This window comes from Phocoena phocoena, chromosome 1, assembly GCF_963924675.1.
Source record: "Phocoena phocoena chromosome 1, mPhoPho1.1, whole genome shotgun sequence".
NCBI classification, from domain to species: domain Eukaryota; kingdom Metazoa; phylum Chordata; class Mammalia; order Artiodactyla; family Phocoenidae; genus Phocoena; species Phocoena phocoena.
This window is the reverse complement of record NC_089219.1, coordinates 150,939,990-150,961,290: the sequence shown is the minus strand read 5'-3', so window position 1 is coordinate 150,961,290 and position 21,301 is coordinate 150,939,990. Positions and strand designations below refer to the sequence as shown.

General features: G+C 45.4%; 1 protein-coding gene across 1 annotated transcript in view; it reads left to right on the top strand.

The window, feature by feature from the left end:
* The first annotated feature begins 15,901 nt into the window (after positions 1 to 15,901).
* MAPKAPK2 (MAPK activated protein kinase 2) overlaps positions 15,902 to 21,301 on the top strand; it is a 53,068-nt gene continuing 47,668 nt past the window's right edge. Inside the window, exon 1 of the mRNA XM_065871302.1 lies at positions 15,902 to 16,022. Within this exon, the coding sequence (XP_065727374.1) occupies positions 15,902 to 16,022 (121 nt within the window). The remainder of the gene's footprint in view (positions 16,023 to 21,301) is intronic.

Genomic DNA, 21,301 nt, shown 5'->3' with positions numbered 1-21,301 from the left:
GAAGCCGGAGAGGCACCAAGCTACACATGAGGATGAAAAAGTTTCCTATGGATACTGGGTCCAGTCCCCACTCAAACACGGAGGAATTGGGGAGAGTCTGATGAAGAGGCCACTTACAAAATGTGGACAAGCACACAGGCATAGCCTCATGGCCAAGAGAACCTTAGAGAACATGGCTGTGGGTGAGGCTGCAAGAGAGGCCCCCTCTACAGGAGGCCCTTTGTAGAGGAAGGTGGCCCTGCCAACCTCTGGCCAGCAAGGAGGAACCAAGGGGACAAAGATGCTGCCATCTCCTCTCCCTCCTGTGCCTCCATTGACCAAACCTAACCAAAGCCAAAGGACGGGAGAGTCTGACTGATGCAGTCCCAAAAGGCCAACTCCCCGGGGCACAGAGCACAGTGGAGAAGGCTGGGGAGTGGATCCAGAGGGGCAGAGTAGGTACAACAGTCTCCATGATCCTAAGCAGGCAATTCCATCAGCATCAATGAACATTTTTGGAGCATAGAACACGCACCAGCACTGTGCCACCCACCTGGGGTAAAACTTCAAGAACCTGGGACTCCTGGGGAGGCAGGAGCAGGAGTGTCCAGGGAAGCCTTCTTGGAGGAAGTGGGAATGTGAGATGGGGCTCGGAGGAGAGGTGAGACAAGGGCTGGGAGTTCTTTCCTTCTGGTAGCAGAATGCCACTTTGCAACTGGATGCGTCCCAAGGTCAAGTTTCAGATCTTCTATCCCTGAGATTTTACACCCTAGCCATGGCCAAAGACACCCACCTGACCGGGACTGTCTTAGTCCACACGTTACTTCTCATCTCCCCCTGGGAAGGATCAATTTGCCGAACTGTTTATTTTCCCCCTGGAGTTTCTGAGGACAGGTTTCTCCACCTCCAAGAGTGGTGTCCTAATTCATCAAGCAATTCATCAGTAAAAATTCACTTGGACTTCCCTGGTGGCGCAGTGATTAAGAATCCACCTGCCAATACAGGGGACATGGGTTCGATCCCTGGTCCGGGAAGATCCCACATGCCGCAGAGCAACTAAGCCCGTGCGCCATAACCACTGAGCCTGCTGTGCTGCAACTACTGAAGCCCTTGAACCTAGAGCCTGTGCTCCGCAGCAAGAGAAGCCACTGTGATGAGAAGCCCACACACTGCAACAAAGAGTAGCCCCCGCTCGCCGCAACTAGAGAAAGCCCGCGCCCAGCAATGAAGACCCAATGCAGCCAAAAATAAATAAATAAAAATAAAATAAAATAATATTAGATGATCAGGAAAACTAAAGGGAAAAAAACACATTGTTTAAAAAAAAAAATTCACTGAACTCCATGCTGGGAGTACGGGTGAATAAAACACACTCCTTGCCCTCAGGAGGTCATATTTTACACAGAACAGAGACATGTAAAAAAATTATTAGAATGTGCTTGACAGGCGGTGTCATGGAGGTATGATCCAAGTTCTAGGGAAGCACAGCAGAGAAAGTGACTAATTCCTGGAGGTGTTAAAAGAAAAGACTTCAGAGAGGTAATATTTGTACTGCAAGTCCATTAATGAGTAGAATTTGCTAGACTGAGAAGGGAATTCGTGGCGGAGGACTTGAAGTGTGTTGAGACAGCAAGAGGTGAAAAGGGATGGTGAAAAACTCAGGATGGCTAGTGTATAGGATGGCAGGAATTGAATCTGGTGAAAAAGGTTTGGGCTGGTTTAAAGGGCCATTAGGAGTACAGTTAAGGATTTTGTCAGTTAGGCAGACAACTAAGGAACCAAAGGATGGTTTAATTGTAGAGAAGTAATATGATGAGTTTTCTTTTTGGAAAGAAAGTAATTTTCTGGAAGGAAACAGTATTTGTTCAAATGCAGGTAGTGGAATGTGAGCTAGGGGTCAGGTACCCCTGCTCCCACCCCACATCCTACCCCCGGCACCCTCCCCGACTCCTGCCATTTTTCTCCAGAGACCAATCTATATTTGGTCTGCTGGTGCTGCGCTGACTTTGCAACAAATAAGCCAAATAAATCAGCTTGCTTCTTCTAGGACAACGTGGGATGAGAATACCCAAGAAGATATGTCCCCTTCTTTCAGATTTTATCCCATCCCCTAATTTGATGACCCAGGGAATGGGATGGAACCTTAACTGGAACAGCCAGCCTATGGGACTTAGGACCTGACAATCCTAGAATAACCAGCCAACCCCAGAGCTTTTCAGCCTCCCTGTGGTTCCTTCCAAACTTTGTGGCTATTCCTCCAGGTCTTAGCTGAAAAACACCAAAAATAGGCCAGCTCTTTTCAATTTAATTAGCCATTCCTCTGAGGACACCAGATGGAATGAAGCAGAGACAGATGCATTGGGGGCAAGGAGGGGTGGGAGTCGATGTTAAATGGGGTTGTCTCATGAGCCCAAACTCACCTCCACAAAGGGTGCCTCTTAAAGCAAGGAGCCCAAGAGGCAGATGAAGGGGCTCCAGCCCTCGGGCTCACAGGCAGGGGTCTGTTGCTCTCAGGCCTGGTCTGCGAGGCAGCCAGAGGATGGAATCAGGTACCTGGGTCTCCTGGGCAGGAGAAGGAAGCCGCCTCCCTCCACAGGGGCTAATGCACAGTTGGCCTGCCCCGAGGGGGTTCATCTGCCCTCACCTGGCTCCTGTCTCGGTGGCTGTAGGCAGCCCACACTGAGAGCCTTGTGACAGAGTCAGGCGCGTTGCTGGAGTTTATTTCTGGAGCTCTTTAAGAGCGGGGTGGGGGGGGTGGGGGGAAACAGCCAGCTGTCTGGGACCAGATGATCCCTGCAGTGCCTTCCTTATCTAAGAGTGAGGTTTGATAAGTAAATGCAGGCAGCTCTGGGGCAAGGGAGAGCTAAAATGACCCTTAGAGCCTCAGGGGGTCTCACCCTTAGCATGTACCTTCTCAGCACTGCAGAGACCACCGATGTGGAGCAACTGCCCCCTCTGGTGGTGAATACGGGGATAAAGTTACACTGCCCCCTCTGGTGGTGAGTGAAGGGATAAAGCCACTTCACCCTCTACCTTGGTACGCAGCAGGTTCTTCTAAGCTCAAAAAAAAAAAACAAACAAAACAAAAAGGATAACTGGAGAGTCCCTCTAGCTCCCTCTCTATTTCCTGACTGCAGTTATGGCCCCTAGCCAGGATCTTCTTTCAATTTTACAGACTGACATATTTAGTGGAAAAAACACTGGAGCTATGCTGTGAATAGCAGCCTGGTTCCAATGAGAACATGGAGTCACTTTTCCTTTTTGCTCCACGGAGGAAAAGAACTACCTGTTTGTAACTTTAGTCAAGCCTAGCACTTTCCATATTTGTAACGTGGAGATGATGGAGACACTGCCTGCCCACCCTCCAGAGGGGCCACTGCCTCTCCTAGTGTTGCAGGTAGGAAGTGGGGAGTCATTGTATGTATGGGGAAGGGGGGCACTTCCTGATCCTGGGACCCAGTTAGTCCCATTGCTGGGGTGGTCTTCCCTGTTGCAAGCTGGCTGTCACTCCAGCCTGGACCAAGACACCCCACATGGCTCAGACCCTCGTGGCTGCCAGGCTCCTTGCATCCTGGTCAGGAAGTCACTTTTTCCAGCAGCCCAGGGCTGCCTGCCAGGGAAGGTCAGAGTGACCTGGTGATTGTGGCGCTCAGGCTGGAAAGACAAAGTCCTGGGTCTATTTTGTTGTTACTGTTGTCACTTAGTCTGTATGATTTACAATTATTTTTAGGAACCTTACTGGACATTTAAAAAATGTGCACTGTGACTCTATCTATCAGACACTGGATGCTATTGGTGGGAAACAAGCCAGAAGAATAAATTCTATGCTTCAGCTATGGTTGTGATTCTTTCCATGTGTAAATTAATTGAGGTTTTGCTACTGTTTCTCCCCTTCCTTCCTCCCTCCCTCCCTTCCTTCCTTTTTGTACTGATAGCTCAAAACTAAAATGAATTGAGTGCATGAATGCTCTGAATGGTTAATTCTTTGGATAGGTGTATATTTAGGAGCAATGTTGCACAGTGTGTTTCAAGATTATCTTCAAGACTTTATTTTGCTAAGTGCACTTTAATTTTTTTATTGTGATAAGATGTATATATCATGAAATTTACAATGTTAACCTTTTTTTTTTTTTTTTTTTTTTTTTGCGGTATGTGGGCCTCTCACTGCTGTGGCCTCTCCCGTTGCAGAGCACAGGCTCCGGACGCACAGGCTCAGCGGCCATGGCTCACGGGCCCAGCCGCTCCGCGGCATGTGGGATCCTCCCGGACCGGGGCACGAACCCGCGTCCCCTGCATCGGCAGGCGGACTCTCAACCGCTGCGCCACCAGGGAAGCCCGGACCATTTTTAAAGTGTATAATTCTGTGGCATTAAAGGACATTTATAATGTTGTGCAACTACCACCACTATCCATCTCCACAACTTTTTCATGATTCCCCAAAAGAAACTCTGTACCGGGCCTCTTTTTAACACTGGACCCTGGAAGAGACTGCTAGAGTCCAGTTTGACCACTGAACTTCTTGGTGACTCTGCCTGTTCCTCCTAGCCTGGGCAGAAAAGTAGTGTCCACCATGTTCTGGCCCCTTCCCCAGTGGCAATTCATCAGATACGGACAACAGCAGAGAAAGAAGCTATGGCTGCCTTGGTTTCCTACAGTTGCAGAATTCTGTAGCCAGAAGAGACCCCTAGAGGTCTTTTGAACACCGCTCCCCAGAGCAGAACCACAGCTAACCTACAGCCTAGCTCTGTGTCTGACATATAATGGGCTCAAATAAAGATTTGTTTAATGAATGAATGAGCCTGTACAGATAGATCACTATCCCTGGAAAGGAGACTTCATGGCTGTTCATGGTCATAGGGAGATGACAAAGCATGTGCTTTAGGGTCAGAAAGATCTGGGTTCAAGTGCTGGCTCTGTCCCTTACAAAATATGCAGCTAGGTTTTTCTTTGTTAGGTCACAAATGGGAACAATTCTTACCTTATGGTGTGAGGCCTGAATGAGGCAATGTATATGACGTACTTTACCTTAGAGTAGATAGAAGTTCAATTACGCTAATTCTCTTTCCCTTCCACCTACGAGAGGATCTCACAGATGCATTTCCAGAAATGACTTTCTCCTTTTTGATTCCATTTCTTATTGGCTCCTTTTGTGTCAGGTCCTCTGACAAAGAAGAAAGAGCATCTTCCCCATCTTCCCCATTGTCTGAGCTCTGACCTCAGCCTTTTAAAGTTGGAATTTTAATAATGAGAAACCATGAAAGGGGAATGTTACTTTCCCCTTATCTGACATTGAGCCTCCCGATTTCTATTTTATTGGATATGGTTGTTGTGATTTATTTGTTCATGTTACGCGTTTTTTCTCTCCTTCCACCCACTCCCCATACACAATTACCCACACAGGCCACTCCTCTCATCCTTTAAACTAAACTTTCACATCTTTTACTATTTCCAAATCCAAAACCTTGGTTCCACTCCCCTGGGACAGAGGACATAGGGCTTATTATGGGCCCCAGGTTTTAATAGTAACAAGATCCTATCAATCATTCATTGGAGACAATGCAGTTTTATGGCTTCTGCAGTGAGTTTGCTGGGGAAGGGAAGAGGAGAAAAGGGGCAGGTGTCAGGGAGAGGCAGGCCTGAGGGCCAAGGATACTTAAATGTGTTACAGGATCAGGAGAAAGAGTCAGTTGAGTGGGAGTGGGCCAAATACTGTCAGTTACCTACTCAAAACCCATACCCCTTTTTCTTCCCTTGGGGAGCGCTCTTACCTCCAGGCAGGGGAGGAGTTGGAGAAATTCCACTTCCTCTGTCCAGTGATTGGTTGAGGATAAGCATGTGACCCACTTCTGGCCAATGAGATATAAGGGGGGAATCTGTGGAGGTTCTCTGGAAATATGTTTTCCCATGATAAATAGGACAGTCACCGGAGGAAAAAAAAAAGCATTTAAAATTTATTTGTATTCTCTTTTTCACTCCTGCCTCTTTCCTTGCTCAGTTGAACCATGTCCTCTGAGGATGAGAAACTTGGAGCTGCTGCAGCCTCCTTGGAACAGTGAAGGGATGAGCTAGCTGGAGGGTGACATTCAGTCCGCTGAGGATGGCAATACAGGAGGATGGTAGGACATGGATCCTTGATGGTACTTGACGAATTTGTTGAGCTGCTGAGAAACCTGAGATCACCTCTGTTAGGTCTTATTAAGAAACTCTTACCTGCTTTATGGGTTAAACCACTGCTAGTTACCTTTCCAGCTGAGTTCATCCTTACTGATATGGGGAGGTTGTTATATTCTGGACCCAAGGTAATTTAGGTTGGTCTTAAAATGGGATCAGGGTACCAGTAAAACTTTTAAAGATGTCAAAGTAAAGCATCTCTGATTGGGACTTCCTCCCTAAAGTAGCAGTCAAGACCATCACTCTTTAAAACAATCCTGAGTTGCCGATTACTTTGTGATGGGTGGTGAAGATTATGGAAGTCAGATCTCTTCGCCTTTCTGCTTGAAGCCAGGCTAAACAAGCCCCTACATCTACAGTTCTAAGCAAGAAATGTCAGTTAGCCCTCTCCACGCCTTCTAGTCCTTATCGGTCGTTCTTGATCCACTGGGAGGCAGATTTTCCTAACCCTTCCAATTGGCCACACTTTGATCGTAATAGGAGACAGAACTTTGGACGCCATACTTTCCTCTGGAGTTTAGACAGAAGAGCAGTGCTCTCTTGATTGAGAGTTCAGTAGGCTGGGCTCCAGTCCAGAACATGGGCCTGAAGGAAGAGGAGAGATGTGCAAAGGAGGCATTGCAGAAGTAGCCAGGAGGTACAGGCTGCTTTTCTCGGGGCTACTGAGGAATGTATAGGTGACTGGGAGTAGAGTACCCACCCTGGAGAAATGTACAACCTAGGGGAGAGAAAGTTTTCAAAAGTAACTAATAAAAGCTTAAGCGTTTCTGTTTCATTTCTTTCTGCTCTGACCTTTATAATTTCTTTTCTTCTACTGACATTGGGTTTTCTTTGTTCTTCTTTCTCTAGTTGTTTTAAGTGTAGGGTTAGATTGTTTATTTGAGATTTTTCTTGTTTCTTGAGGTGAGATTGTATTGCTATAAACTTCCCTCTTACAACTGCTTTTGCTGCGTCCCATAGGTTTTGGGTCGTCATATTTTCATAGCAAAGATTAATAAAACTAAAAGCTGGTTCTTTGAGAAGCTAAACAAAATTGATAAACCCTTAGCCAGACTCATCAAGAAAAAAAGGGAGAGGACACAAATCAATAGAATTAGAAATGAAAAAGGAGAAATACAAAGGATTATAAGAGACTACTACAAACAACTATATGCCAATAAACTGGACAACCATGAAGAAATGGACAAATTCTTGGAAAGGTACAACTTTCCAAGACTGAACCAGGAAGAATTAGAAAATATAAACAGACCTATCACAAGTAGTGGAATTGAAACCATAATTAAAAATCTTCCAACAAACAAAAGTCCAGGACCAGATGGCTTCACAGGAGAATTCTATCAAACATTTAGAGAAGAGCTAACTCCAGTCCTTCTCAAACTCTTCCAAAAAATTGCAGAGGGAGAAACACCCCCAAATTCATTCTACGAAGCCACCATCACCCTGATACCAAAACCAGAAAAAGATAACACACACAAAAAGATTGTAGACCAATATCACTGATGAACATAGATGGAAAAATCCTGAACACAATACTAACAGACAGAATCCAAAAGCACATTAAAAGGATCATACACCATGATCAAGTGGGATTTATCCCAGGGATGCAAGGATTCTTCAATATATGCAAATCAATCAATGTGATACACCACATTAGCAAATTAAGAAATAAAAACCATATGATCATCTCAATAGATGCAGAAAAAGCTTTTGACAAAATTCAACACCGATTCATGGTAAAAACTCTCCAGAAAATGGGCATAGAGAGAACCTACCTCAACATAATAAAGGCCATATATGACAAAACCACAGCAAACATCATACTCAGTGGTGAAAAACTGAAAGCATTTCCACTAAGATCAGGAACAAGACAAGGATGTCCACCCTCACCACTATTATTCAACATAGTTTTAGAAGTCTGAGCCACAGCAATCAGAGAAGAAAAAGAAATACAAATTGGAAAAGAAAAGTAAAACTGTCACTGTTTGCTGATGACATGATATTATACATAGAAAATCCTAAAGATGCCCCCAGAAAACTACTAGAACTAATCAATGAATTTGGTAAGGTTGCAGGATACAAAATTAATGCACAAAAAACTCTGGCATTCCTATACACCAACAACGAAAAATCAGAAAGAGAAATTAAGGAAACACTCCCATTTACCATTGCAGCAAAAAGAATAAATACCTAGGAATGAACCTGCCTAAGGAGGTGAAAGACTTGTACTCAGAAAACTATAAAACACTGATGAAAGAAATTAAAGATGACCTAAACAAATGGAGAAATATACCATGTTCTTGGATTGGAAGAATCAATATTGTGAAAATGACTATACTACCCAAAGCAATATACAGATTCAATGCAATCCCTATCAAACTACCAATGGCATTCTTCACAGAATTAGAACAAAAAATTTTACAATTCATATGGAAACACAAAAGACCCTGAATAGCCAAAGCAATCTTGAGAAAGAAAAACGGAGTTGGAGGAATCAGGCTCCCCAACTTCAAACTGTACCACAAAGCTACAGCAGTCAAGACAGTATGGTACTGGCACAAAAACAGAAATATAGATCAATGGTACAAGATAAAATGCCCAGAGATAAACCCACGTACATATGGGCACCTAATTTATGACAAAGGAGGCAAGAACATACAATGGAGAAAAGACAGCCTCTTCAATAAGTGGTGCTGGAGAAACTGGACAGCTACATGTAAAAGAATGAAATTAGAACACTCCCTAACACCATACACAAAAATAAACTCCAAATGGATTAAAGACTTAAATGTAAGACCAGACACTATAAAACTCTTAGAGGAAAACGTAGGAAAAACACTCTTTGACATAAACCATAGAGAGATCTTTTTCCACCCACCTCCTAGAGTAATGGAAATAAAAACAAAAACAAATGGGACTTAATTAAACTTAAAAGCTTTTGTACAGCAAAGGAAACCATAAATAAGACAAAAAGACAACCCTCAGAATGGGAGAAAATATTTGCAAATGAAACATCAGACAAAGCATTAATCTCCAAAATATACAAAGAGCTCATGGAGCTCAATATCAAAAAAACAAACAATGCAGTTAAAAAATGGGTGGAGGACCTAAATAGACATTTCACCAAGGAAGACATACAGGTGGCCAAGAGGCACATGAAAAGATGCTCAACATCACTAATTATTAGAGAAATGCAAATCAAAACTACTATGAGGTATCACCTCACACCGGTCAGAATGGCCATTATCAAAAAATCTACAAACAATAAATGCTGGAGAGGGTGTGGTGAAAAGGGAACCCTCCTGCACTGTTGGTGGGAATGTAAACTGATACAGCCACTATGGAGAACAGTATGGAGGTTCCGTAAAAAACTAAAAATAGAACTACCATATGACCCCACAATCCCACTCCTGGGCATATACCCTGAGAAAACCATAATTCACAAAGAGACATGTACCACAATGTTCAATGCAGCACTATTTACAATAGCCAGGACATGGAAGCAACCTAAGTGCCCATCGACAGATGAATGGATAAAGAAGATGTGGCACATATATACAATGGAATATTACTCAGCCATAAAAAGAAAAAGTTATTTGTAGAGGGGTGGCTGGACCTAGAGTCTGTCATACAGAGTGAAGTAAGTCAGAAAAAGAGAAGCAAATACCGTGTGCTAACACATATATATGGAATCTAAAAAAGAAGAAAAAAAATTGGTACTGATGAACCTAGTTGCAGGGCAGGAATAAAGAGATAGACATTGCAAATGGACTTGAGGACATGGGGTGAGAGGGCGAAGCTGGGGCGAAGTGAGAGTAGCATCGACATATATACACTACCAAATGTAAAATAGTTGGGTGGTGGGAAGCAGCAACATAGCACAGGGAGATCAGCTCAGTGCTTTGCAATGACCTAGAGGGGTGGGATAGGGAGGGAGGGAGGGAGGCTCAAGAGGGAGGGGATATGGGGACATGTGTATGCGTATGGCTGATTCCCTCTGTTGTGCAACATCAACTAACACAGTACTGTGAAGCGATTATACTCCAATAAAGATCCATTAAAAACAAACAGGGCTTCCCTGGTGGCGCAGTGGTTGGGAGTCTGCCTGCCGATGCAGGGGACGCGGGTTCGTTCCCCGGTCCGGGAGGATCCCACGTGCCGCGGAGCGGCTGGGCCCGTGAGCCATGGCCACTGAGCCTGCGCGTCCGGAGCCTGTGCTCCGCAATGGGAGAGACCACAACAGTGAGAGGCCTGCATACCGCAAAAAAAAAAAAAAAACAAACAAACAGAAAAAAACCTAAGCATAACAGGCAGAGAGAAAGATGGATTGGAAACAATGGGGACTGAAAGCAAGGAATCTAGTTACTGGAATATTCTAGGTGAGAGAAAACGAGGGCAGTGGCAGGGGAGATGGAAAGGAGAGGAGGATACAGGAGGCCTTGCTGAGACAGAAGCAGCAAGAACTGCCAACCAGTTGAATGTGGCATGTGAGGAAAGGGAAGAATAAAAGGACGAATCTCCTAATACAGCATTGGGAGAGACCTTAAAAATCAGCTAGATCAAGTCTGAAAACCAAACCTGGAATACCTTCTTCAACAAAGCCGTACACACATGCCCAGTGTATGTGGGATACAATGTGTTTTTCTCTCTCCCTTTCCTTTTTCAGGAGTACGGCACACACACTGTGTGTGTGATTCCACACACAAGATTCCACAACTGTTCTGTGCAGGGATTCAGGGGTACTGCTGCAGGGCCAGCTTTACGGGTGTGTGACCCATGTGGTCCCACAGGGACCTGTGCCTAGGGGGCCCCATGTTTGGCTTAATGCTCTTCTGTTGCTCCCTTGGAATTCTTCCTAATTTCTGAACAAGGAGCCCTGCATTTTCATTTTGCACTGGGTCCTGCAGACTACGTGGTTGGTCCTGGGAAGAGAGGCAGAGGTGAGGGTTAGATAACCCAGTCCGTCTACAGGCTCTGAAATGCGAGGGCAGCCCGGGTTGAAATGAGCGTGGATGAGAAGGGTGTGGATCCTCAGAGTCGCAGCCTAGCTCACAGGCTTGCTGTGAATGTTAAATGAGCAAATGTATGTAAAGGGCTCGGAACAGCGTTTGGCACGTCGTGATTGCTATGTGCATGTTTAGTGTTAGTATAATTCCCTCCCTGCGTGGATTCCTCACTTGACGGCCCCAGGTTGATTATTCACAGGGTCACAGTTAACTTCTCGTTTTTTACGTTGTGAGCCTGGCATTCACCATCCAGCCCTAGGCTTATGACTGTCTTTTGGGGAAAAAAATCCAACAATAATAAATATCACAATAAATAAACATGTGATCTCACATCCTCTCATCCTTAGTGTAGCTAAATAGTGCTTCAGGCTTCGTCTGTCCGTGTGGGATGTGTGTCTGTGTGTGTCTTTGTGTCTGAGAGGAAGCTTTTTTTTTTTTTTTAAATCTTAACTCAATTAATTAGGGGTTCTCTCTGGTGGTTTAATTTTTTTCTTTACCTGCGTTTTTTGTTCATATAGAAAAGACCCTTGAACCACCTGCTTCCTCCCTCCCTCCACTTGTCCTCAAATCCCCAAGGGGAGGGCAGGATCTAAAGGAGGGACTCTGTCACTATTGTCATCATGATAATGGCTCCCTCCCCCACTTCCCTCCACTCCCATCTGAGTCCCCAGAGCCTGTAAAGTGCTCAACCTTTGTCCTTAAAGTACAGCTCCTTTTACTGGCGGTAAAAAATTAAAATACTGGCCCGACACTTCTATTCTGTGAACAGTTGTCCTGATCAAAGTCTGGAAGCTGTTCCCCCTGCCCTCTCCTAATCTTAGATGGTCCCAACCCATTCCCAGTAAGGTGGAGCTCTCTCTTAACTATCCTGGGGTTTCAAGTCTATGGAGGACTGCATATTTTTTCCTTAGCAGAAATAGTTGTGGTTTTTCCTAACAGCTTTGCAAGTTCCCCAAAGAGCTGGAAATTCCCTTCCTGGTTACAGCTTTTAATGGATGCACAAGAAGCCTGGTCTGGTCCTATCTTTCCTGCTGTGTGACTCTAGGAAGTCAGCTTAAAGTCTCTGGGCCTCAGATTACAGGGATTTCCTAGATTAGGACGGATTGAAGGCTGAAAAGGAAGGGATTTATTTTTGGAGGGCCCTGGGAGAAGGGATTTACAGACATCTCTGTGGTGAGAATAGCCAATTGGGGAACTACCAACACACTTAGATTCCTCTTCTTGAAAAGAAAATGAGCTTAATAATTTCCATTGCTAATTCCTATCCCTTACCCTTACCTCCATGCCTGCCTCCACCCTCAGCTGTTGACTGATAGGGTAGATAAGCTGTACTCTCCCCCCTCCCACTTATACACACACTTCTGGGAGGCCTTAGATAAATAGGAGGCAGAGGCAAGCCTGAGGAACTATTATTACCTTTATGATGACGATTATGCTTTCAGCATGAGAAACAGGAAGTGAAACTGACTAAAATGCCCAATGATAAATGTCTAGCCCCATCTTCTCAGCCAGACCTAAAGGCAAAGAAGCCGGCCAAAGAAAACTGGGGTCCCACCACAGGCTCTATCAACCTCCTGTGTGTGTGTGTGTGTGTGTGTGTGTGTGTTACAAGGAGTGTCTTTAAATAACTAGTTTCCAGGACTTGTGATCTTTCTACCTTATTCTAATGCCCATGCTTCCTCTTTCATGTGATACCCTCAGGGTCCTTCCTTACTACTTCCTTCCCCATTTCCTAGAGAGAGCTTCCAAAGGCTGTCAGATGTTAAAGGACACGTCCAGTGATTAATTGGTTCCTCTACACACACCTTATCTGCTGAGGCCAGGTCTGAGTCTGATGCTTTTCTCTGGAGCCTGTTTTGTCCCCACCGCAGACATTCCCTGAGCCAGAGGCCTTTCTTCTCTCTCCCTTCAGGGGAGCTATGTTTTCTCTTCTGTCCTAGCCTCCTGACACTCCATCTGCCTGGCTGATTATCCACATCCTTTGTCTTTCTCAGGAATCGATTATGGATAAACGGTAGTCGGAAAACGGCATGGGGCCATGTAACTACCCCACGTTGACATTTCCATTCGCAGCACCAGGGCCCCTGGAAATGCTGAAAAACAGTAGAAATGACCTGATTTTCAGACTGCCTTGTTAGCTCAACTTCCCAGGGAGAAAAGAGCAGACAGCTGTGTGGGAAGTAAATGGAGCAAGCTGGTGTTTTGGAAATACCCCCGCATTTGGACAATGTTCTGAAAAATGCAGAGGGAACAGAAGAGAAAAGGCTTCAGGACAAGGAGCAGGGAGAGGAAGAGGGAGTAGGATGCTCAGCTCTTGTTCTCCTCCCAACACCTTTAGTGGCTTTTGGACCAAGATCTTGATCCAGAGGAATAGATGATTGGAAATTTGGTTTGGGAAAAAATAACCATCTTAGTTGCATTGCCATTTTTTCCAAGCCTAGAACAGGGTCCAGTGGAGCCCATCCAGGGTTGGCATGGGGGTGAGGTCACAGCAGGGTAACTGATGGGAGAAGAAACTCTAGGATAGAGCCTTATGCCCCAAGCTGTCTATCTTTTGTGGCCTCTGCTCCCTGCTCAGGAAAGCATGGTGCCTAAGAAGACAGGGTTGTGTCCCAGCTTCCTGCCTTCAAATCCCCACTCCAGTCCTTACTTTAAGTCACTTAAACACACTGGGCCTCAATTTCCTCATCTGGGTCCCCGAAAGGATATTAGTAACATCTGCCTTGTAGGGTTGTTCTGGGGATTGATTAACACATGGTGAGCATTTAGACCCATGTCAGGAACATAGGAAGTGCTTGATCAATTGGCATGATTATTATGACTTTTATTTGTCTTTCCCTGAGTGCCAGCCACCGTCTTCCATTCCATCTGCCAAGCAAAAATAAGCGTCCTAAAAAAAAAAAAAAAAAGCGTCCTCTTCTGTGGCAGGCGCTGGACAGTCACTAGGGATGGATAAGAAGTTTGCAGGAGGCTTCACTGCCTGCCAGTTCTCTGTTCTTAACACAGTGCGGAGCGCACAACAGGCAGTGTCATCTTGACTCCAGTCTTCCTGGTTCCTTGCCCCTGGTCCTTGACTGTTCACCTTCATTTGCTTCTTCTGCTGCCCTGCTCTTTCTTTTCCCAGCTCTGTAGAAGATGGTCCCAGGTGTCCCAGCCCAGGCCATGCTGGAGTCCCGCCAGGCCCTTCCCTGACTCATCCTGGTGAGGAAGCCCGCTAATCTTCCCACTCAGTACGTCTCCCAGGCCCTGGGTTCCCCACACACTCCCTGAGGAAGCTGGAGGAGGGCCACTTGGCTCTGTAATCACCACACTTCTTGGTGGTAAACAAGAACCAGATTCCTGGGGAGTGACGCAGGCAGGAGCTCAGTGGCTGGGGCAGCTGCGATCACACCGAGAGTTGAAGAAACACCTCTACTTGGGCCCTGACCCAGGGGAAGGCTGCCCACACACCCCTCTTTGCTACCCTTCCTATTGACAGGGGCTTTTGCAGCAGATGGCTCTGCAGACACAAGGGGGGCAGCCAGTGGGCCCAGATTCAGAGGCCTCCCCCACAGAACTGGGGAGCATAGCCCCATCTCTCCTCTTCCAGGATTGGTCTCACCCTCTTCCCTGATCTATACCCAGCTACCACCCCAGGCCATCATCGCTCACTTCCTATCCCTCCCCTCACCGATGCTGGGAGAAGCCTCAGACTCCAGAGGATGCCCTGATCCCAGGAAGCACAGAGTAAAGGCTACACTGAAGGTTGGCATGGCCATGAGCTATCCAAGCCTTTTGACTTTGGGTAACATGGATGATCTAGGGCTTCCCTCTTGACAGTGTGACTTCGGAGTTTAGGATCTGGTGTCCTGGGATTTAGGCCAAACACAGTCCATGCTAGTTCCTAAGCAAAAAGCTGGACTGGCTCAAATACCTCTGGAAGGATGCACGAGAAAATCGGGCAAAGAACTGGGTGGCTGGGAGAGAGCTGTTTACTATATGTCCTTTGGGGCTTTTACATTGTGTACCATGTTCACGTACTAAAGCAGGGGTCCCCAACCCCCAGGCCACGGACTGATACTGTCCCGTGGCCTGTTAGGAACCGGCTCGCACAGCAGGAAGTGAGCGGTGGCAAGCAAGCAAAGCTTCATCTGTATTTAGAGCTGCCCCCATCGCTCGCGTTACTGCCTGAGCTCCACCTCCTGTCAGCATTATGGTGTGTTGTATAATTATTTCATTATATATTACAGTGTAATAACAATAGAAATAAAGTGCACAAGAAATGTAATGAGCTTGAATCACCCTGAAACCATCCCCCCTCCCACCGGTCTGTGGAAAAATTGGCTTCCACGAAACCGGTTCCTGGTACCAAAAAGTTTGGGGACTGCTGTATTAAAGGTTCAGAGAGAGAGAGAGAGAGAGAGAGAGAGAGATGGAATATTCTGTAATTTTGTAAATCTTCTACCTGTTGGATATAGGGAAGAGTCCTTTGTCTCGCTCCTCCAAGGCAGAAGGGGCAGTGAGGCAGCTGCATCGGGGAGGCCTCATCTGGGTCCGACTTCAGGCTTAGAAGGGGCTGTCAGAGGCAGGTGGCTGCTTGGGGAGATTTTCCAAGTGTCTGAATGAATTGGAATCTTGCACTAAAAGGTGACACGTTGCTGAGTGCAGTGATCCAGGAGGAAGGAGGGGGGACCTGCGAACCTCTAGGCCTGGAAGGCCACTCTCCCATCTCATGGACAGTTAAGCCCCTCCGTACCAGAGAGGTCGACATGGGCGGGTCATTCGGCCACCTTTGCACTGGGACCCAACACCAGGGGGCTGGCCTGAACCAGCACCCCGGGGGCCCAGTGTCCTTTCTGGTAGATGCCAGAAACTGCCTCCAATTTCCAGGTAATGTGTATTAGTCTTAGTACATTTGTTTCTTTATTTTATTTTTTAAAATATTTATTTATTTATTTTTGGCTGTGTTGGGTCTTTGCTGCTGCGCGCAGGCTTTCTCTAGTTGTGGCGCGCAGGCTTTCTCTAGTTGTGGCGCGCAGGTTTTCTCTAGTTGTGGCGCGCAGGTTTTCTCTAGTTGTGGCACGCAGGTTTTCTCTAGTTGCGGTGAGCGGGGGCTCTTCTTCGTTGCGGTGCGTGGGCTTCTCATTGCAGTGGCTTCTCTTGTTGCGGAGCACGGGCTATAGGCGCTTGGGCTTCTGTAGTTGCAGCACGCGGGCTCAGTAGTTGTGGCACACGGGCTTAGTTGCTCTGCAGCATGTGAGATCTTCCCGGACCAGGGCTCAAACCCATGTCCCCTGCATATTGGCAAGCGGATTCTTAACCACAGGGGAGTCCCCATTTTTTTCTTTAAAAACATTTCTTTCTTTTTTGTTCTAAGTTCTTGCATTTATATCATGTGTTGAAGTTTGCACAGCACTTTCACATAGTATTACCAATGGCTCCCTGTTGCCCAAAGTCCAAAGCCTTAGTGGAATGTCTAGCCCTTAAATCTGCTTTTCGCCCCACATCTTGACATTCTCCCCTGCACACCCTGCATTCCAGCCTGTGCTGACCACCTGCTGCTCCTAAACAGGCTGTGCAATTTCTCGTCTCCCTTTGCTCCATTGTTTAGCGTTACCCCTTTCTCCTCCTCTGCCTGGAGAATTCTTTTTTTTTTGCGGTACGCGGGCCTCTCACTGTTGTGGCCTCTCCTGTTGCGGGGCACAGGCTCCGGATGTGTGGGCTCAGCGGCCATGGCTCATGGGCCCAGCCGCTCCGCGGCATGTGGGATCTTCCCGGACCGGGGCACGAACCCATGTCCCCTGCATCAGCAGGCGGACTCTCAACCACTGCGCCACCAGGGAAGCCCTGCCTGGAGAATTCTTGCCCATATTTAGATCCCTAGGTCAAATGTCATTTCTTTGGTGAGAACTTTCTAGATGACTCTCTCCTGTTTGTGAGCCCTGAAGACCCAAACTTAAACCCTCTCAAGGCCACACCCATTAGGACGGCTATTACCAAAAACAAAACCCAAAAAACCTAGAAAATAACAAGTGTTAGCTAAGTGGAGAAATTGGAACTCTTATGCATTGCTGATGGGAATGTAAAATGATGCAGCTGCTATGGAAATTAACATGGCAGTTCTTAAAGAATTTCACATAAAATTAGCATAGGATGCAGCAATTCAACTTCTGGGTATATACCTAAAAGAATTGTAAGCAGGGACTCAAACAGATATTTGTACATCCATGTTCATAGCATCATTATTCACAATAGCCAAAGGGTGAAAGCCAACCAAGTGTCCATCAAGAGGGATGAGTGAATAAATAAAAGGTGGTATATATATATATATATATATATATATATATATATATATATACACAATGGTACAGCCTTAAAAAAAAGAAGGAAATTCTGACAGATGCTACAACGTGAATGAACCTTAAATACATTATGCTAAGTATAACAAGCCAGTCATAAAAAGACAAATACTGTATGATTTCACTTATATGAGTTTCCTAGAGTAGTCAAATCCATAGAGACAGAAAGTGGAATGGTGGTTGCCAGGGGCTGGGAGAAGGATGGGAGTGGGGAGTTATTATTTAATGAGTTCAGAGAACTAATTTAGGAAGATGAAAAGTTCTGGATATGGATGGTGGTGATGGCTACACGTGAGTGTACTTAATGCCTCTGAACTAGTTAATAGTTAAAATGATGCATTTTATGTTATGTATATACATAACTGTCACCATTTACATATATATGTAAATATATATATATGTAACTTCTCAAGGCACTCAAGGTCCATCAGGGTCCTCTGAGCATTCCTATGCCCAGTACAATACTTGACCTGAACTGGAGCTCAGTAAATGTTTGTGGATATGAAAGGGGGTGCAGAGTTGATGGTGGGGGTCAGGTGCAGGTACCAGGCTGGCCCACATGCCAACTTCTCTCTTCCAGCACATCCAATTTTCCCCTGCACCTACTGCTCCAGTGAAGGGAGGGTTCTAGACATCCATCCAAAGCTGTGGGGAGACCTCTGGCCAGCATCAATGAGCGAGCTTCCAGGAATGAGAGGGACTTGCCCGCAACATGTACTATATAGGTCACACAAAAGGAAGAACTTCCTTTCATGATATAGTGAGACACCGGAAGTTCTGAGAGCCTAAAGCTTTTAAGGTCACACACCTACTTGTCAACATGTAGGTGTGGTCTTTTGAGAAAGTTGACAGATCAGGTGGTCTTCATAGGTCCTTTTCATCTCTACAATATTACAGTTTTCATAACCTAAAGAGAAACATGGGGGAAAAAGTTAGCTCCTACCTCTGTCATTTAATGAGCAAAACCAAAACAAAATGTGGGTTATGCCACATGTACCTCATATATTTAAGTCATTTTTCAAAAGCTTATACATCCTAGGATCCTAAATTCATTACTGCTTAAATGACTTTATTCATTGCCTTTAACTCTCTGTCTTGGAGGAAGAGTCTTTGGAATTTGAGTGAGATGCAGGTTGCAGACTGTTTCCTTCTCCTGAGCCAAATGCAACTTACAAGAGCATTTAGGAACATGGACTTTGACATGTGTGGAAACAGCATGAGTTTTCAATTCCAGCCCTTCTGCTCTAGTGTGATGACTTTGGCCGGGTATTTAAACTTTCTGAGCCACAGTGCTTTCAATGATTGGAATAGCAGAAATAATACTAAGTACAGCCTGTCGAAAGGACTGAAAGAGATGACTGGTATGAATGTACCTGCTGCATAATAACTGCTCCACAGAGGCCAATCAGTATGTGTCAGTAACAGCTCAGAACTTGGCACGGGAATATTAATCTAGGGAATGTTATCTCCCCCTTCATTATACAAAAAGAATGCAGAGGTGCAGTTTTTATAGTAGTAAGTGGTAGAGGTGGGATTTGAACCCAGGACTTGATTCCGCCATGTTCTGCTGCCTCAAAATTATGGTCTCATGGGAAGCTGTTTATTCTTATACACTTAGGAAATCGCTACCCAGTCCCCCACCCCCACACATCTCTTCCTACCTTTCCTACCTTCCCACTCCCATTTACTCATCTTAAGAGAGGGATGGAAAAAAATTCCAGGGGTCAGCAGGTTACCAGACAAAGACCAATGACCCTTTGGGTTGACACACCCTGGTTGTGCTCCTGGATGGCAAATCCCCTTTACCTTTCTCCCTTCCCCATTTCACTCTCCAGGCTGAATGCTCATCTGAATTGCAATTGACATGCCAGATACAGGCTAGACTGGAGGGGCAAAGCTTTTAATATGGGACAACAGTCTTGGGCTATCTTGACTACGGTGGGATAGTCACCACTTTCCTCTCCATTTCCCATACTAAGGCACAGAATTCACAGTTAGGCAACCTGTAGTCTTAATTAGTCCCGTTTTCCGTCCCTTTGGACCAGGTCATGTCTGTCGATGTTCTGAGGCTAAGTTTCTGTTCCCCCTTAGGTACTTCCTTCTTTCTCTTTCCCTCTGCTCTGGCTGCTCCCTGCTGTGGCATTAAACAGTTAAAGGATGGGGTTCGGATAAGGGCATTGGGGCGGAGGAGCAGAGCATTTCTTCCCCTCTGAGATGTCCTCACATAGGGCATTGCCCACAATATTTACTTTGGGTAAAATTTCTTTCTGTGGATCAGTCCCTAGCACTTTCAGAGGTTTCAGAAATTTTGTGATGAATAATTCTTATATATCTGTCATTTTTGCTTTGGAGAATTTCTCAATCTCTCAAAGAAAAACTAGCCTATAAGATGAAGACTGCTTATCTCTCCCTGGCCTCAAGTCATTTTCCTTTCCAAGAGTGAGCTTTCATTGAAGAGAGCTTTTCCTGTGAATCGTGCTGCCTTCCGCAGAATTTTGTGTGCCCCAGCAATAGATACAAAGGCCACTTTATCTGTGTGCATATATCTATCCAACAGCTTGGGGATGATCGTATTTCATCAAGAGCGTGTTATCTGAAAATTTGCAGGAAATTCACCTCCATAGATTTTCACCCTTTGTCATCCATTCATAATGCCATATCACAGCAAAATAGGAAATTTTTACTCTCTGATGGTGGAAGGCAGGACAGGAGAAGCCTTGAGAAGAGATATTGCCATGGATTCACAAGTAATCCTATCATATAACCCAGTCATGCAAATTAACACAGACCTGTACTCTGTAACAGATTAGGTCAAGATTGAAGGAAATTGAGGTGTGGGAGATTTAAAGTTTATCTAAAATGGAAAGTGTAGGCCATACCTCTTTAGGTCATTCCTGCCCAGAAATGGCAAGATACCATATTTCGGACATCAAGAAGGATATGTGGGTGTATGTCTGCTTAGGATTTAGAGTGGGGGCCATGAAAATGGACTTTGGGTCAGAAAGACCTGGGTTCTGTGCTTTGCTAACTATGTACCCCTAGGAAAGTTATTCAATTTCTCTAGGACTAAGTTTCCTCATGTTTAAAATAGATAAATGAGGATAACAGTACGTATCTCATAGGGTTGTATAATAGTTAGAATGGGATTTGGATGTGAGTGATAGAAAACTTAGAACATCAGTTGCTGTAATAAGAAGGACATTTATTTCTATTTCATATAAAGGCTGGGTAAGTTGTTTAGGGCTGATACGTTGGATCCAGGCTCCATCTTCTATGCATACTCCACGGATAGAAGGACATAGACTCTTTCTGTCCTTTTGCTCTGTCATCCTCAAACTGTGGCCTCCAAATTCATGATTCAAGATGGTTGCTCAAGCTCCAGCCATTACATTAAAAAAAAAAAAAAAAAATATATATATATATATATATATATATATTTATTGACTGCATTGGGCCTTAGTTGCGGCACGTGGGCTCTTCGCTGCAGTGCTCGGGATTCTCTCTAGTCGTGGTGCGCGAGGGCTCCAGAACTCGGGCTCTGTAGTTGTGGCGCGTGGGCTTAGTAATGCCCTGCGGCATGTGGGATCTTAGTTCCCCAGCCAGGGATTGAACTGGCGTCCCCTACATCGCAAGATGGATTCTTAACCACTGGCCCACCAGGGAAGTTCCTCCAGCCATTACATTTTTATTCCAGTCACCAGGAAGGAGAAAAGAGGACGAGAAGGAGGAGGACTTACCTCTTTTCTCAACAGCTTCCATTTACAAGTCATGAACACAGACAGCCGTAATGGAGGCTGGGAAATGTAGTTT